The following is an 18129-nucleotide window of genomic DNA, read 5'->3' as shown; positions in this document are numbered from 1 at the left end:
ACTAGCGTATAATAGCCTAGCCTACATATTTTAAAATTGTATCATATATTGCTGCCATAATAACCATTTAAAAATTTTACGTGCTTTCTTCTCTTTCCCATTTTTGTTCGCTGAGGTGGAGCTGCGATGAAATACCGGTAGTGTTCTTGTAAATACTTTCCAGCATTTCAGTAATAAAAGTGTACATATACGTACAGTGCTCGGCGGTGATCAAAAAGGATTTAAAGCTACACTGTGTAATATTTTAAGTAGATTTTTTAGCAAAAAACACTTTGTTTTTTCAAAATGATACGTTCTCATTAATGTGTAATCACTTCAACCAACTAATTATGTATTCTCGTAAGTGTATAATCTGCCATTTAGAATACATACGAGCGAGTCGCTCGAATGGCGGAAGCCATGTTGCGCATCCATCTTGAAAATATATTAAACAAAGAGGGACATACCTGGCAATTCAAGCTTCGCCTTTCGTGTTTTTACACTCAGTGGCACCGAGACGAATGCGAGAGGGAAATTACTCACGACTGCCGGCAGATTTGAAATAATACGGCCACCGTAGGAGTTAAAACACCCTCGGAATGGGAGGGGCAAGAAAGTAATATTCAGTTGGTAGTCATATACAATTTCACCGCTAGATGGGAGTAAATCCTACACAGTGTAGCTTTAAACAGTGAATTTTGAATCTCTTCTTGTAAACTCAGAGATGTGGATTCAGACGGCAATTAAATCACCACACGACCTGTTTTTAAAAAAACAGTAGGGGAGAGTGGGGTGATTTGTGCCAGGGGGGAAGTAGTTCCACCCCTTGTTCTGGAAAACCATAGAATAATTTGGTCATGTGACCACATAATTTTGAAAAGCAATCAATTTTACTCATCCTCCAAAGAAGAGAGATACATGGCATGAGAGTTAAGCACATTTTAGTGCAAAAAACTGTTTTTTCCCTTTCAAAGTACATTTTCTATGATTAAGGTTTTTTGATTGTAGTGTCTGGACAATTATAGACAAGTTTGAAAACATTTCACACATGTTTTAGTGCTTTAGTAGGCTACACAATGAGTCTATACAGTAAGCATGATGTTAGCTCTTAACTGCTGGATCATGCTAATTATTCAAACTTGTGGGTCTGGGGTGATTTGTGCCAAAGGGCATGGGGTAAGTTGTGCCAGATCCAGACCACCTAGAGACTTACATACTCACAGGGGATAATCTTGAGAAGTGAGGAGATGGGCATGCCTCATCATTGTTTGACTTAGGCCTACCTGCTATTTGTTTAATTTAGCTAACACTGATTTCAGTTTTGAGTTTGCACTATGTTAATAAAGATAAGTTTTTTTCAGTTTTTAAGTGGCCTAAGTCACAATAGGATGTTTAGAAATTAGCCTAGTAACTTTATTCTTATGTTACATAATTGACAGACAGTGTTCTGTCAACAGGCATCTATTGCCAAAGCCTTTTTTGCCTGAAATGATTCACAAATATCATATATTGTGTTGCTATGGTGCTCTAAATGGTTGCTAGGGCGTAGCTTGATAGCTTCACAATGATCCTGAGAGACTGATTGGTCGTCTGAGTAAAATGAGCCCGCCCCCTTGTCTCTGTGACACTGTGATCCAGAGTTGTGTTCAATACAAAATCCCTATGCAATTGACCATAGTAGGAAAAATGCATGCTATGGTATTCCAGGGTGACAATATCTAAATAAACCTTAAATTAGTCATTTTGTATTGAATTTGTCTTGCTTTCATATAGCATACGGTTCATAACAGTAAAATGTTCTGTTTTACTTCAGAAAGCACTGGCACAATTTACCCCAACATATTTCCCCAAAAGGCACAACTTACCCCGCACCAGGGGCAAGTTGTGCCATGAGACCACTTTTTTCCCAAAAGCTATATTTCTGAAACTATTTATTTCAGATCCAAAGTAATTATTCTCAGGGATGCACAACATCCTGAAATACATGCACATCCTTAAGTTGAAGGCATTACTGTCATGGCCTCACTTTAAAGTCACTTTGAGTAAAAACTGGCACAACTCACCCCACTCTCCCCTACTAATTTGGCCAGGGATTTTTACGCGGGTTGGGTGAGAAAAAAACACTGACATTATGGATTCGGACGGCACTAAAATCACCAACTTACCCCTGTAAATGTTTAAAATACCGTACGAGCCCATGAGAAACAATTAGCGTCCGAATAGGACTTAACTGACAGTAGCCTATGCTTTCACTGGCCTTTTAAAGCGCTCCGCAGACGGCACCATCTTTTAGAACAACTATTCGCTGTATCGCTGCCATGTTTTGAGCAAACTCCCCACCACAATCATTCCTTTTAAATAGACTATTAAGCCTTTAATGGTTTGCCATTAAGAGTGGTTCAGACCAACCTTCCGAACGTATGACTTACAGAAGGTATACTTAACCAAGAACGTTTCGGGAAACACGTATTAACGATAAGGTACAGCTTAAGGTGTAACATAAGAACGACGTAGCGTTAAGAAGGTTTCGGGAAACGCAGCCTAATACATACAGACTTCAAGCAAATTGTTACTGATATTTCTCACTGTGTAGCAGAACAGTGCTGGCCATCACATAATATACAATTATTCATTCCACTGTCGTACACGTACACAATAGTTCTCAAAAAAATCCCCACTGCTAATTTGAAAGTGAACTATAGACACTGAGAAGAAGCTGAGGGGAAAATCCCTGATCAAACAACACACACATTTTCAGAGCTGCCCAGAGCCACAGACAGTATTACAGAAGGTCATGTGCAGAGTTTGGCTGAACAGTGCTACAGCAATCATAATTATATTATAGTATTGATTATATAATGACAAAAGATTATAGAAATTATAATTACTGTATAAATATAACAGATTTCAGTTCCGTACAATATTAGTATGAGCCAGTACAACATCAGTGAACCTTAGAGACATGAATGTAACATGAATAAAGGTTTCCCATCAATACGGGATTCTCAGATTACACTTTGATATGACTGCGCAAAAAAAGGTTTGGTAACACTCTTGGCTGCTAACTTTCATTAAACTACTATTTTAAAAAGGCTTTATCACTCTATAGAACATTAGGAGAACCATTTAAAATAAAATGAAGAAATCAATTAAATGTATTAACAAATTAAAATGTATAAAACAAATCCCTAACATTAATTAAATAAATAAATACAATGACTTTTCAAAACAGCAAATATAAAAAAAAGCTTAAAAAATGATTTATTAAAAAACTATTTAAATGTGTCATTTAACGCAGTTAATGTAATGTAATTGTTGCTTTTACCTAACATTTAAGCATGAATTAATATGTTTTAAATATGTCTATTTGTTTGTCAATTTATTTACAATTTACAGATGTAATCGAAATTATTCAACCCCCATTGCAAATCAGGTTTATACACAAAATGTACTAACTTTTAGCTGTTTGCAATTAACAAATTAATTGAAAACTAACAAAACTAATTGAAATATCTTAACACAACAAATGTTTCAAGTGGTTTCCCCAAATTCAACACAAAATGCAACTTTTAGTGACTACTGCAGTCTCAAAATGATTCAACCTCTTCATGGCAAGCATCTTTAGTTCTCAGTAGAACACCCTTTTGCTGTTATGACCTGCTGCAAACGAGATGTATAACCAGACACCAGCTTCTGGCAGCGTTTCTGAGGAATCTTAGTCCATTCCTCACAAGTAATGGCCTCCAGTTCAGTAATATTCTTGGGTTTTCTGCAGGTCTTTTGCAGTCACTCAAGGGTTTTTCTGAACCTGCCTTCTCAGAAATCTGGTTGCAGCCATTGATAGCTTCCTTTTTCTGCCCTGTCCAGGTAGTGTAACCACTGTTTCTTTAACTTTGAACTTGCGAACTATGCTTCCAACAGTGTCTCGAGGAACATTTAGTGCCTTCGATATCTTTTTGTGTCCTGTTCCATGTTTATGAAGGGCGATGATATCTTTCTCTTAAAATTATTCTTTTGACTTAGCCATATTTCTAACATGCAGTCAAGCGTGACACTCAACAAACCTAGCCAGTTCAGATATTTCATGTGTTCTAGCTCAAGCACACCTGGTGCAATGAATGAAGCTCTTGATTAGTTGCATCAGCTGTGCTTGTGCAACTCTTACCTCTTGGGCAGGGAGCGAGGTAAGACTTTGTTGTTTATTTGTTTTCTTTTGTATAGTTAGAATGTTTTGCTTGTTATGTTGGCCTGGCCCTCTCCTGAAGATTTGCTTTCTTTCTTTTGTCTCTTTTCATTGCTGTTATATTTTAATTGTTATCAAATAAATTAAGAATTATTTGCTTAATCTGGTGTTTTGTTGCTTTTCTGGATCAGAGGACTGAAGTAATGGTCAGTCTTTATCGTTATATTTATTATAATTGTTTCTTACAATTTACAATAATTGTTACATCATCTCCTACCCCTAGACAAACAGGGAGGTTTGCAACACTTGAGAAAACACCTGTTTTGCAGATTTGTGCTGTTGTGAGGGATTCTATTCGTGGGGATGAATAATTTAGAGACTACAGTAGTCATTAAAAGTTGCATTTTCAATTGAATTAGGGGAAACCACTTGAAACATTTGTTGTATTGAGCTATTTCAATTACTTTTGTTTGATTTGTTCATTGCACAAAGCTGAAAGTCTGTACATTTTGCCAATAAACCTGATTTGCAATGGGGGTTGAATAATTTTGATGACAACTATATTTATTATTTGCTCATTAACACAACTATAATTGATTGCTTAATTTTGTCTTAAGTGCCACTCATTGGCATTCATACAGCTCAGCCAATAATGAAATAAAGTCTAAACCGTCAAAGTCAAAAGAAACTGCCTACAAAAAAAATGATCATACTGAATATTTCGAAGTATATACTGTACTTGCAATTACAATGAACCAATAATCATCTCCAAGCAAGTTTTATCATCTGAAAAGATTAGGGAGCGATTTTGCAAAAACATTCTCAAATAATTTGTCACTTCAAAAGCACTGCTTTTATGATCCAATGAGATTCTAAAGTGGGCCTATGATTATTTTAAAAAGTCAATGCATAAACATACTCATTTGAACAAAAGAAAATCATACCTAGAAGTGGTGAGGGAAGGGAATCGACTCTGTTTTGTTAATGTCATCATCCTACACCAGACACATACAGCTGTGGCCAAAAGTGATGTTCGTCCTAGGAAAACGGTCATCTTATGGCTCAGTTTTGTTTGGGGATTTTCTGTTGTCATTTTCTTTATTTTTACAGGCTACCAGCCAAGGATCCATTCCTGTTTTAGCATATTGCATTGTTTTATTTGTGATGATAACACAATGAAACATGCTAAATTGTGTGGACATAATTTTGGACCAGGATGACGTACAGAGAAATTATGAGCACGTACAAAAAACGAGAGAACCAACTAAATATTTATAACTGATTGTGTTGTAGTCAATGTATGCTTTTTCCTGAGCTTTTTTTCGCATATAAAATAAAACCTGTCGCTGTAGTTTGCCTGTTTGTTTTTTGCCCAAAATATTGTCAGATAAATACCTTAACCAAGTTTGGTGATTTTTTTCTTCCTTCATAAAAATCCTTAAAATATTTGAAAACTATAATATTTTTCTCATATTTTGATGGTTTAATTAAATTTGTAGGGTTATTAAAAACAAATATCCCCACCAGACATCACTTTTGGCCACTACTGTATGTTCATTAACAGAATCTGTTAATTAATCTCTCTTCAAAACATCATGAAGGAGGAAGAAGGAAGAAGGCATTATTTGTTTGTGTGTGTGTGTGTCTGTCTGTACGTGTGTGTGCGCGTGTGTGTGTGTGTGTATATGTGTCTGTCTGTACGTGTGTGTGTGTGTCTCTGTACATGTGTGTATGTGTCTTGTGAGCATCCTCAGATGTTTTGCAGATTCCAAGAAGAACCTGCTGTGTGACATCAATGGCATACCAAGATACGATAGGAACACGGAAAGTATAACTAGAGAAAAGAGAAACTTTTTATCTTGCCTCCAATGGTATGTCCCAGCTCAAGCGTTGAGGAGGCAGTAAGGAGCGCTCAATCTCTCCCTTGCAATTCCCATCTGGTGTGTAACCCAAATGAAATGTGTCTGTGGCCAGAGTGAACTACGACAGTGAAAGAGTGAAAGATGAAAAACATTTCTCCGAAACAATGATGCTTACACTTTTAAGTAACAAAACGTTCATTATCAAACTCAAAATGTTTGATGTAAATGTTTAGTATGTGTGGAGGCGTGCATAGAAGACACATGTCTTCTGCCGAAAGCTGCTGTGGTGGAGATAAAAAGCTGTCTTTGTCCATACAAAACACCCACAGACACTTTTATAGAGTAGTCAAATGTTTTAAAGGACACGGCAGTGGGTTGGTGACTAATATAGAAACTTGAACCATGACATTTGATCTATGATGACCGCCAAGTTTTTTACTGCTGCATGTGAGACTCCCACACTCACCTCCCACAGATGGGACACTATAGGTGCATCTGCCCATGAGTGTTCTGCGTTCAGCCCATTCTTTCCATTCTTATACACCACAACAGAAAATGACTTGTCAAACCACCTGAAAGAAAGAGGACCGAGATGAAACAATGTCCTTGACATGCAAAGTTTCTCAATAAAAACAAGTTATGCTGCTCTCCCACCTGTCGTAGCATTTTCCGTGAAGGAGGGATTTGGCATAGCGGTCCAAGTTCACAGAGGGGTCTTCCCCCATCATGCCTTCTTCCTGATCATCTAGTGTGACAAAGAATGCTGCTTTCTCAATGCAGTCCAATGATCGCTTGTTAACTCCAGAGCTGAAGAACTGCTTCCTCACCTGAGCCCAGGGCGTTCTGACAGAACAGACAGTTCAAGACACAAAACAACTTCCTGGTCTCATTAAAGCATTATTATTATTGAGTCATCTGGGATAAAATTGTCACTTCTGACAACTGATAAGGCACAAACTTCCTTGTAGCCACCAGAGATCTTACTAAAAGGGAAAATCTTAAGAATGTTAGTTAGCTCATATCTGGCTTTGAATCAGGAAGAACATTCATTTTCTCATTCTTGTCTACCATTTTTATATAGTGTAAAGGTCCCAACATATGAAAAAAAAAAAAAAAAAAAAAAAAACCCCAAATAGCCTTTTTGCTGACTCTGATCGTTTGGAAAACATCTGCCGTTTATTGTTCTTAAGTAAACTTGTAATATACCATCACATTATCAACATTTTGATAAATTTTTTTTGTTAATTAATATTTTAGAGCAGAAAATATGCATGTCACTCCTCAAAAAAAGGACTAGAGTATAATTTGTTTTTAAAGCCTTGGCATTGCTAGCGCACTGTTCTACCAGTTGAGGTCCAGGAACAAAAATAAATAAATAAAATAACCAAAAAAATTATTGACATACATATTGCACACAATCTTATTTATTTGTCTGTCTGTCTGTCTGTCTGTCTGTCTGTCTGTCTGTTATTTTTAAAATAGCAATTTTAAAATAGATATTTTATCTGTATTAACATGGCAACATGCATGTCACCACAGTTGTAGAATGACTCATGTTTTATCTAGGTCAGAATTCAACAAGGAATTAGTAATGTATTAAATGAATCATTACAAGCTTAAACAGTTCCCATCTTGCTCCCGAACAACAGATATTGTGTCTTTTCAAATAAATAATGAAAGATATGTAAGGGATACATACTAACAGTTAACACACGGCTTTATTTATCTAGGCTGACATTCAGCCTATAGATGTGATATGCTGTCTATTAAACTCTCCCAGTATGTTAAGTATAGCAGACTGACTCAGCATCAGAGCATGAGGGGGAATATCACTTTATTTTGATGGTCCCTTTTGAACATTCTGTTGACATTCTGTTGACTATAAGTAACTTTGCAACTACATGTCAACTAACTCTCATTAGAGTATTAGTGTACTGTCTGCTTAATATCTAATAACTCTTTATTGTGATGGTCCTCCAACAGACACTCTACTGATTACAAGTAACTTTGCAACTACATGTCAACTTATTCTAACCCTAACCCTACCAGTCTACTAATACTCTACTAGTTAGTAGACATGTAGGTGCAATGTTACTTCTAGACAACAGAATGTGTTAAAGGGACCATCAAAATAAAGTGAAACCTAAAATGGATTTTATTGCATTGATTTTTGCATTTCTAGTAAAGGTTATTTTAGGTCATTTATAATCTAGTGCACAACATCCTCTCATTTCCTATCTGAGGATAATGCACAGTTGCATTCTCAGGCTTTTATCATCTAAAAAAATTCCAACATGCACAGCCCTTTAAATATTACTTAAAAAGTAGTGGCATCAAATGGACAAACCAGTAAGTGGGAGCTTATCATATGATTTTTGTCACACTGCTAATGTAGCTTCAACCCTCATCAGGTTCGAGGCATTGATGTTCCAAATGGCTTGGTATTCAAACATATACTCTTTCTTTGATGCATATCTGTATGGCAAACCTCAGGGGTCTGTGAGGCAATGCTTTGTGACGCCATCAGAATGGCTCACTCTGTACATGCTACCATTAGGAGATATCATTAGGAAACATGGAATTAGCTTTCACTATTATGCCGACGATACTCAGCTGTATATTTCTTCAAAACGAAACTTACCAATTCACAAAATTAACGGAATGCATAGCTGATATAAAAAATTGGATGACTCGTAATAGGGGTTATGCGCAACATACTTCCGGGTTCTACAAAACAGATATAACTACTTCCGGTCGTCAGCTACTGAGGTAAACACAGCGTAGGAATGGCGACCTTTTATAGCCGGTGTTTACAGGAGCTACCCATTCTATCCATTTCAGATGTACATCGTATTGCCAAACGGGAGGGGTCAGTTGAGGTGGCTCGGGCATCTTTCCCGGGAAGGCGTTCCGGGCATGTCCCACCGGGAGGAGACCCCGGGGAAGACCTAGGACACGCTGGAGAGACTATGTCTCCCGGCTGGCCTGGGAACGCCTCGGTGTCCCCCCGGAAGAGCTGGAGGAAGTGTCTAGGGAGAGGGAAGTCTGGGCATCCCTGCTTAGACTGCTGCCCCCGCGACCCGGCCCCGGATAAGCGGTAGAAGATGGATGGATGGATGGATGGATCGTATTGCCAAACGGACTTCCAGAGCCCCGAGTACTCCGTTAGATAAAGGATTTAAGTTTTACGCCTCCTCATTTATTCATGATTATGAAGGTATGTAAGTTAGTATGTAGCTTTTGCTAATGGCACCCGATGTAGAGTTAGCTAACTATCAGTAAGTTAGTTTAGACTTGTATGCTATCATAGTAGTTTAACCTTTTATATTTGCTTGCAGACAATTAAAACAATCAAATGAAGACTGCATTTTATTTTTTTTATAAAAAATTTTTTTCTGATACTTAAGCATTCGTGACATTTTAATTAAAACAGAAATAAGATTTGTTTTCTAAAAAAGCGAAAAATAAGTTACCTCAGAGATCACCTACTGCTGCAGATGCGTACGGTAGTGCAAACCGGAAATGCTTATACCCGTTTTCCGGTTCGAACGTTGGGCGTTCCGCATAACCCCTATTTCCTACTACTAAATTCTGAAAAAACAGAGATTCTAATTATTGGACAAAAAACGTCCTCACGTAATAACCTAGAATACTGTCTAACTCTTGATGGCAGCTCTGTTAAGTCTTCGTCGTCGGTTAGGAACCTGGGTGTGCTCTTAGATACCAACCTTTCATTTGAAAGTCACGTGTCTAGTATCTGTAAAACCGCATTTTTCCATCTTAAAAATATATCTAAATTACGCCATATGCTCTCATTGACAAATGCTGAACAATTAGTTCATGCGTTCATGACATCAAGGCTAGATTATTGTAATGCTCTACTGGGTGGTTGCCCTGCACGCTTAATAAACAAACTACAGCTAGTTCAAAACGCAGCAGCTCGAGTTCTTACCAGAACCAGGAAGTATGACCATGTTAGCCCAGTTCTGTCAACACTGCATTGGCTGCCTATTAAACATCGTATACATTTTAAAATATTGCTGATTACTTACAAATCACTAAATGGTTTAGCTCCGCAGTACTTGAGCGAGCTCTTAACGCATTAAAGTCCTTCACGTCTATTGCGATCTCAAAATTCCGGCCAGTTAATAATACCTAGAATATCAAAATCGACTGCTGGCGGTAGATCCTTTTTCCTATTTAGCACCAAAACTTTGGAACAGTCTTCCTAACATTGTCCAGGAAGCAGACACACTCTGTCAGTTCAAAGCTAGATTAAAGACACATCTCTTTGACCTAGCATGGAACACTTCCCATAAATCCTGATGTACTCGTTACATCATAAGAAGAATGGCATCTACGCTAATTCTAGTGTCTTTGTTTATCCCAAGGTTTTCCCGCAGCCTGCCGTATCCAGATCTGACGAAGGACCTTCGCCTGGACCCGATGACAACGCAGTGCTGAAGTGCCAACTAGTCTCTCCCTATGGAGGATCTCTTTCCCACTCTACAGATAAAGCGTTGTCGGGAAAATTCATTTTGCGTACCTACCCCGAAGTGACAATATAAAATACAATTCTGTATCAAAATTTATAAGGAAAGACCAGTACTTTGTTTAGGATTGGTTTGTAGGGAATTACAAACCTGCGCACATATATTCAAACGCACATAACTATAGAACCAATTCATAATGCGCATGTGAACGCCATCAGCGTTTATCACAGGTTCGCGTTTAAAGTCTGTGTAGAGAGAATGGTGTCATCTTGGCGGCCCCTAATTTAATAACAAATGATCGTTGCGACGGAAGCGTATCAATCAAAACTAACTTTAGCTGGAAAATAACTTTATTAAAGAACCGCTATAAAGCCAAAACAATCTCTGTTACCTTAAATTACACGTTTATCTCTGTAAAGCTGCTTTGAAACAATCTACATTGTTAAAAGCGCTATATAAATGAAGATGACTTGACAATGAGGTTAGCCAATTTAAAATCACCTTCCCTTGATGATGAACTGATCTTTACTGGACCAAATGAATTCCATACAGTTCTTCTGCAAGTACTTGATCCCCAACCTTTAAAGTCAAAATGAAATGGCACTTGCAACCCACTTTACTTCCAATTATATTCAACGATTAAAAAATAGGACAGGACTTTTTATCCATTTTATCTATCAGGAATTAATTGGATGATCAAAAGTGGATGTGCCATATGAGAATGAAGACCGACCCAAATACAAGTTTGCTTTGCGATGCCTATTTAGCTGTTGGTTCGATTAAGCAGAAGCCTATGCGGCATCTGTGATGTCAGCAGAAAAGAAAAAATACTTTCTAGGCCGCTGTCGGTAGCCTAAAAGAGGCCTAGAAATAGGGTTTCGTTCCGACAAACGGGGCACTAATTTTTCTTTTGCTCAATATGTTCAACGTTAATAAAAGGTATCCAAGCAAAAAGTTCTCCACGCATTATTCTGCAGTTAATGAGAAATTGTAATTTATTGGCGCACTATATTGACTGCGTATTGAGACATGTAAAACTGTTGAGCTAGAACCAGAGCCATAGAGAGAGAGAGTTGCGACACTCCCATAGACCTCCGTTGTAAATAATGGCGGCGCTTTTACCGCCTACTTCCGGGATATGAAGATCGGAATAGTTCCAAACACTGTCATGTGGGCGTTGGACACCATTCACTTACATTGCTGCGCGTCGAGTTGTTCCAGAGTTAAGTTGCCGAAATATCGACCTCTTTTGAATTGTCAACTGTCTATATTGTATCAGAGGCCCTTTGCGATGCTTATACTGGTCTTCATTTGTACATGCACAGCGTAATTATTTATATTTTATGTTGGTTGTTTCAACCAATTTTCAAGCACTGCCTGCTAGCTAACGTTAGTTAGCTAGCGCGACTTCGTCAGCTAAGAGTTCGGTAATGAATCGCTACCACCTTTATAGCAACTTTTATTTAATTGAATTTTTTGGGATATACTAACTTTTCATTATGTTATTATTGTCTTGAGTGAAGCGGCTTGTAAGAACAATGCTGGACCTTTAGGATTGTTATGGCCATCACCAGTCCTGTCTGTTTCATGGATCACCTGCCCCTGGTTTTTGTTTTTCTTGTTCACACACACAAGCACACATTTTTGTTGTCTGTCATTGTTTAATAAAAAATATTTTATTTGAAAACCTTCATTTGTATCAGCCATGCTTAAATTCGTTTTTAATCTGTTATAGTTTTGATAATGTGTATGGCCTTAATCTTAAAATAATATTCTTAGTCTTAACATGATCATGTTTCACGTTGTGGTCCTGGGGGTGGCCACTTTCATCAGAAGAAGTGAGCTAGCTTCTAAGCGAATTCTGAACGGACCGCCACGGCAGACCTCTTTGCGTGATCACGAAGGTAGGCTAATGGCTGAATCAAAATTTATAAGCAAAATCACGGGAATCAATAGCCTAATACAGCCCAGTTGTGCTAAAATAAATATCATGAGACGTCCATCATCAGATGAATGATATGGAAAAGTTAAGTTAGAGCCGCTAAAGCCAGTGCTACTACCCATGCGAACATGAACACTAAGCTTTTCCCTCCAAAAATATAGCTTAAAACTTATCTCCAAATGCAAAACAATAGGTTACTGTCGTAACCCCGGTTCTCTGAAACATCGAGTGGAGAGATCCACCTATGGGAAGGGCATCCGTACCTGACCTCTGCAGAAGCATCCAATTGCACCAAGTCTGGCTAGACAGACAGAAGCGCGCAGCCAATGCCAGGTAAGGCCACACCCCCTTACCTAAGGCATATAGCTGTCAGGCGCGCTGCTATTCCTCAGTAAGTATATTCGCTTCTCGTGCGGCAAGCGGGGCGAAGCTGGTGGATCTCTCCACTCGATGTTTCAGAGAACCGGGGTTACGACAGTAACCTATTGTTCTCTTTCATCATCTCGTTTCGAGATCCACCTATGGGAGAGACATGGACAGCTCCCCGATTGCCCAAAACACTCACAGTGAGGTTCTGAAGGCCAGAGAAGGACGGTCACCTCAGAGAGGCGGTGCCTGACACGTCCCACAAACATGACCCTGCAAGGGTGACGCCACGCTAAACTGCTGTGGACAAGCAGGGCATGAAACATGCATGAGACCCATACATGATAATGGCCCCCGCACCACCAATGCACATAGCTAAACCCAAGAAGGAATGCGAATGCTTGGTGACAGGAATGAACATGGCCAGCCGGCCCATTCACTCTTCGTTGGTTAACCCAACGGGGCTGTGGGAAAGGGCTAAGAGGACCCTACCCCTAGGACCGAATGTGCCACCGAGGTTCTGGTGACATCCAACCGGTAGTAACGCTCAAAGGTATGAGGAGAGGCCCAGCTGGCCGCAGAGCAGATGTCTTGCAGTGGCACTCCCCTGAACAAAGCCCAAGAGGCGGCTAAGCCCCTTGTAGAATGAGCTCTGATGCCCCCTGGGGGCTGCACTCCCTTTGCTTCATAAGCCATAGTATAGCGTCCACAAGCCAATGTGAGAGGCATTGCTTTGAAATGGGACTCCCCTTGTGCGGGGGAGCCCTTGAAACAAAGAGCTGGTCGCTCTTGCGGAAAGCACTGGTCCTGGTCATACATGCTTGCAGAGCGCGACCAGGACACAGAGCATTCAGCCCCGGATCCTCCGAGGAGGCAAAGGGTGGAGGGTGAAAAGCGGATAGCTCCAAAACCTCCGAAGTGAACACAGGGAAGCATTTCGGCATGAAGGCCGGGTTAGACTTAAGGGAAACCTTATCTCCAACTTAAGGAGAATTTGGCGCACGAGGGTTGAACCGAGAGTGCATGTAGCTCACTGACCCGTTTAGCAGATGCCAAGGCCGAGAGCAAAGCTGTCTTGAGGGACAGCAGCTTAAGGGAAATACTTCCCAGAGGCTCAAAAGGATAAAGAGACCGCGCTTCCAGCACCATGGAGAGGTCCTACCCTGGAACAGATCTCCTGATGACCGGCAAAGAGCGGCGTGCACCCTTCATAAAACTGCGGGTTAGAGGGTGCTGCCTGACGGTGAAGCCCTCAAAACCCACATGACAGGCTGAAAACGCAGCCAGGTAGACCTTAATGGTGGAAAAGGACCTGCCTCTTTCCATGAGGTCTTGCAGGAAACACAAAATATCAGGCACCGAGCACTGATAAGATGTGAGACCACGCCCATCACACCACCCTTCGAACACTTGCCACTTCCAGCCATATAGGGATCGTGTGGAAACGGCCCTGGCATTCTGAGTGGTGGCGATTACACGCGGCGGGAGCCCCAGTGCATTTAGGTTCGTCCTCTCACAGGCCAGGCCCAGAGAGTCACCCTGTCCGGGTGGGGGTGGTAAATCTCCCCGTTGGCTTGGGACAGTATGTCCGTGCGAGGGGGGAGGCGCCATGGCTCGGCGTACAACAGAGGGATTATCTCTGCCAGCCACGGGGCTTTGAGCCACCTGGGTGCTATCAGAATGAGAGACAGGCCGTGCCCTCTCACCCTGGCCAGTGTGAAAATATCAGGCACAGGGGAGGAAAAGCATACAGCAGCACTTTGGGCCATGGGTGGGCCAGTGCGTCTGCCCTGAGGGGCGCGTCCACGTCCTTTAGTCGAGAAGAACATAGGACAATGGTGGTTTTCGCGCGAGGCGAAAAGATCTACGGCTGCCTGTCTAAATCTCATCCATAACATCTCCACTATCTGCGGGTGAAGACGCCAATCCCCTTAGATTGGGTTTCCCCTCGATAGCAGATCCGCGCCTCTGTTCAGAATGCTCGAACATGAGTCACGCGTAATGACAGAAAAACCCGTCTGCTCCACACCAACAGCCTGTAAGCTAGAGCGTGGAGTTTCGACGAGCGCATGCCGCCCTGACGGTTGATATAAGCCACTGCCGTGGTATTATCGCACCGTACTAGAACGGGATGTCCCTGCAGGCGAGGCAGAAAATGATTCAGAGCTTTCCAAATGGTAAAAGCTCTAAATAGTTAATGTGCGCTGAACGTAGTCTGCTCAGCCACAGACCGTTCACCATTCTGCCTTCCTGGGTGGTTCCCCAGCCTGTTAAGGACGCATCTGTCGTCACAACTTTCCGTATCGTAACCGTCCCAAGGGGGTTCCCCGAGCGTAAAGTTCTCGCTCTCCCAATGGCGCAGGGCCGCCGAGCAGGCGCGCGTCACTGTTACCGAGCGGCAGAGATCGCGAATCGGGCTGAAATGTAGTGACAAAACCCATTTCGTGAACGCTCTCATTCTCAGGAGACCCAACGGCACAACTTGGATAGATGAAGCCATGAGACCCTGCAGCCTGAGGCATGTGCGATATTGTACTCTCGCCCCTTCTCTGAACTGAGACAGACAGTTCATCAGAGAGCGAACACGCTCTTGAGAGAGACGCGCTCGCAAGGAGACTGAGTTCAATTCCAAGCCCAGGAAAAAGACATTCTGACTGGGAGTCAGATTGTTTTTGCTCGCATTCACCTTGAACACGAGGGATGTGATGTGCGCGAGCACCCGGCCGGTGTCCAGCGACACCTTCTCCTTCGATTTGGCTATGATGAACCAATCGTATATGTAATTCAGAATTCTCAGCCCTGATAGTCTCAGGGGCGCCACGCCCGCCTCCGCACACAGACAGAAAGTTCGGGGACTCAAATTTTGCCCGAACGGAAGAACTGTGAATTCGTAACAAATGCCTTGGTAGGCGAGACGAAGATATTTCCTGTGTGGAGGGTAGATACTTATGTGAAAGAAAGCATCTTTCAGATCGACTGATGTGAACCAGTCGTTCTGCTTTATGACACGGGCGAGAGAGCCTTGTGTCACATTCTGAAATTGTATTTCCTCAAATGTTTGTTCAACATTCGAAGGTCCATATAGGGCGGGGGGCACCACGCCTTTTGGAAACATAAAAATACCAGGAATAAAAACCATGGTTTATAAGATTGGGTGGCACCATCTGAATCGCTCCCTTGTTTAGGAGCGAGGAAATTTCCTCTTTCAGAATGTGTGAGGCATTTTCTTCTGTGTGAGAAGAGAGAACGCCGTTGAAAAGTGGAGGTTTTATTGCAAACTGCAGCCTGTAACCCTAGGTTACGGTACGCAAAACCCACTCGGGCGCTGAAATGGCTTGCCAAGCCGCTTCGTGACTCGAGAGCGCCCCCGCTCGGGCCGGAGCGGGGGTGTATGGGCCCAGCTGGTTCATTCGTGATGCAAAGTCGCCATCTAGTGGGCACACTAGAGGCGACATGCAGGGGTTCGGAGGGATTTCCTCCCTCTGTAGTGAGAAGTTTTCTCTGCGGAGAGAGGTCTTCTCTCCAAAACGAATTAATTTGATTCGGAACTTTGTGTGTTTTGTGTTGGGCAAACACTGGGGCCGGAGCCTTTATTGACAGAGTGAGGGGAACATAGTGTGGTGTCCACTGTGCTAAACTTTCCCTCACAAGGCCTGAAAGTGGGCGGAAAACACACATATCTCCTGAACACATGAACTGGGCAGTCTTAAGTGCAGGCAGAAAAATAATATCCGCGGAGAGAGATATTCTCTCTGTAACGGATTTATTTAATTTGTATGTTTTAAAGTGTTATTTAGTTATGTGTGTGTTTTGTGTTGGGGAACACAGGGGCCGAAGCCTTCCACACACAACGTCCACTAAAAACACACTGCAGGCAGAAAAATAATATCCCCGGAGAGAGATACTCTCTCTGTAACGGATTTATTTAATTCGTTTGTTTTAAAGTGTTATTTAGTTATGTGTGTGTTTTGTGTTGGGGAACACAGGGGCCGAAGCCTTCCACACACAACGTCCACTAAAAACACATGGCTGGGCAGCCGCAACTGAGCTGTGTGAGCCCAGCTAGTTGATTTGTGAGGCAATGGAGCCCTCTTGTGGACGACATGCATGGGATCAGAGAGATTTGCTCTCTATGTTGGCAGATATATAATTCTGCACGAATTAATTTGATTCGTTTGTTAAATGTGTTGTTTAGTAATGTGTGTGTTTTGTGTTGGGAAACACTGGGGCCGAAGCCTTTAATAACTGGGTGAGGGGAACCAAGTGCGTGCAGTGTGGTAACACTGCTACGTACTTTTCCTCACGACAGCCCCGCTTGGGGGGGTACACACACACAACGTCCACTAAACGTCCTCGTGGCCCGTGAACGCGGGCTCGATACTCCCAACGGTCGAACAACAGGCAGGCCGCTTGCGTTTGGGGCCGCCTTCCTAGGAAGGCATAAATTGAAAGCCTCAACACGTAATCGTAACACATCAAGGCCCGTGAGACCGTGTTAACAGTCTAGCGGGACGCTCCAGTTTTAAGAGTTGTTTCCTCAGACTGGGCGGTGGTCTCAGCTCTTACCCGTCGTAAATATTCCTATCCTGGTCGGTGGCGCTCTGTGGAGCTGGCCACACAATGTTGAGACGAACGGCCGCTCGCTCACAAACTTCCAGGAGGATGGACTGAGGCAAAGCCGCGTGAGCGCTAGCCTAGGGAACGCTAAAAGGACCGCGTCATCCCCGTCGCCGGAACCGGCCGGTTCGTCAACGAGAGTGAGGTTTTCCCGAAGATGTCCTCTTCAGGGAATGCGGATTGGGCTGATGTCAGCTCAAATATTTAGAGAGGTGGCGCTCCGGGAGTCCCCCGGTAGTGCGTCATCATCACCGTGTCCCCCATCCGAGTCAGAAAGGCCGAGCACGGCGCGCTGGGTCGTGCAACTAAAAGCCGGCTTAGTAAAAAGCTACATGTGCAGCAATTACAATGACCGCAATTCTCCGGGTTCTCCAAAGCTTCTTGAGCGTGTTAAGCTCAAGCAAACAGCGCAGAACGAGAGGGTCCTTAGCGGCGATTATTAGAGCACCACACGCGGCCGGGCAGGCTCGTCGTGATAGGCTGTTCCCCGGAGAAGCGGCTGTTTAGACGGTCACATAGCCATGGGTGGGCTAGCGGTGAAGAACTCGGAAAAATCCGTGGCGGGCAGCCATGTAAGGAGGAGCAGGTGAAGGACAGCGAGAGCGCGGGCGACTCCGGATGCAAAAAACACAGCGGATAGGCTGAAGAAACGACTGTCACTCACGTCTGGCGGAGGCTGATCTGGCG

General features: G+C 42.3%; 1 protein-coding gene across 1 annotated transcript in view; it reads right to left on the bottom strand.

The window, feature by feature from the left end:
- The window catches only part of cpt1a2b (carnitine palmitoyltransferase 1A2b), a 49095-nt gene that overhangs the window by 10453 nt on the left and 20513 nt on the right, over window positions 1-18129 (bottom strand). Inside the window, exons 11-13 of the mRNA XM_082177469.1 lie at window positions 6679-6867; window positions 6491-6596; window positions 6026-6142 (exon numbers count right to left, since the gene is read on the bottom strand). Coding sequence (XP_082033595.1) covers window positions 6026-6142; window positions 6491-6596; window positions 6679-6867 — 412 coding nt within the window. The remainder of the gene's footprint in view (window positions 1-6025; window positions 6143-6490; window positions 6597-6678; window positions 6868-18129) is intronic.

Source organism: Leuciscus leuciscus (genome assembly GCF_965113295.1).
Source record: "Leuciscus leuciscus genome assembly, chromosome: 1".
Classification (NCBI taxonomy): Eukaryota; Metazoa; Chordata; class Actinopteri; order Cypriniformes; family Leuciscidae; genus Leuciscus; species Leuciscus leuciscus.
Note: the sequence above shows the minus strand (reverse complement) of the source record. Positions and strands in the feature narration are given on the sequence as shown.